This window comes from Diaphorina citri, unplaced genomic scaffold, assembly GCF_000475195.1.
Source record: "Diaphorina citri unplaced genomic scaffold, Diaci psyllid genome assembly version 1.1 scaffold14493, whole genome shotgun sequence".
Taxonomy (NCBI): Eukaryota; Metazoa; Arthropoda; class Insecta; order Hemiptera; family Psyllidae; genus Diaphorina; species Diaphorina citri.
In genome coordinates, this window is record NW_007391858.1 from 1 (window position 1) to 1238 (window position 1238).

The following is a 1238-nucleotide window of genomic DNA, read 5'->3' on the forward strand; positions in this document are numbered from 1 at the left end:
ACTGCACCAGCTGCCACCATAGCATTGGGATTAATGTATTTCAAGACAGGGAATAGAGCAGTTGCAGACTGGATGAATGCACCCAACACTCAATATCTCCTGGACTTTGTATGTCCTGACTTCCTCATGTTAAGGATGATCGCGCGAGGGTTGATCTTATGGGATGACGTGATGCCCACTGTGGAATGGGTTGAATCTCATATCCCCAGCACAATCATACCATATTGTCTGAGGAAACCGAGAGCTAATTCTGTGGAAGATGAAGCCGTGGACTTTGAGACTATGAACCAGGCATATTGTAACATTGTGGCGGGTGCTTGCATGGCTATGGGACTGAGGTTCGCAGGCTCTGCTAACAAGCATGCATACAATGTACTCATCAACTATTGCAACTTGTTTACCTCTCTCTCAGCCAAATCTATAGCTGAGCTTGCAGGGAAATTCACTATTGAGACTTGCTTGAATGTTATCCTGTTATCTCTAGCCATGGTCATGTCAGGTACAGGAGACCTGGAAGTGCTGAGAATCTGCAGATATCTGAGAACTCGTGTTGAGAGTAGACCTCCACTGAGTAGTGTTATATCCTATGGATCCTATGTAGCTGTACACATGGCATTAGGTCTACTCTTCCTAGGAGGTGGTATGTACACTCTGTCTACGTCTCCTCCAGCCATAGCAGCTTTGGTCACCGCATTCTTCCCCAAGTTTCCCACTCATAGTCTGGACAACCGGTTTCACTTACAAGCACTGCGACATCTGTATGTCCTTGCTGTAGAACCTCGCCTCCTCATACCTCGGGATATTGACTGTGGAAACCTGTGCTATGCTCACATCACAGTGGTCTACCTGAACAAAGAACAATTCACAGCCAAAGCCCCGTGTTTGTTACCTGAGCTACATCTGCTGGAAGAAGTCCGTATCAATGACAAACGCTATTGGCCCATCACATTCCAGAAGAATCGGAACTGGAAACAGCTCCAATATCTTCTGTTGGGACAGAAATGTATTGATATTAAACAGAGGACTGGTTGTCTATCTTACTTGGAAGATCCTCATGGCTACAAGACAATGCTTGCACATACGTTGACTATCAACAAAACCATTGCCTGGTCTGTTCTTGAGGAATCTATCTTCTCCTTCTCATCGGATCCTGCGATCATCAAATTCACAGAAAGTTTCTTCAATGTCATCAATGTGGGTTCTAAGAACGAGTATGAATCCAAACTACTGATCAAGGT

At 45.1% G+C, this 1238-nt stretch overlaps 1 protein-coding gene across 1 annotated transcript; it reads left to right on the forward strand.

Moving 5' to 3' along the window:
- Positions 1 to 3: 3 nt before the first annotated feature.
- Positions 4 to 1233, forward strand: LOC103523053 (anaphase-promoting complex subunit 1-like; the record flags this gene model as incomplete). Its single annotated transcript, XM_008488130.2, has 1 exon — positions 4 to 1233. A coding segment is annotated over one exon (1230 nt), but the record flags the coding sequence as incomplete, so codon positions are not given.
- Positions 1234 to 1238: the final 5 nt, after the last annotated feature.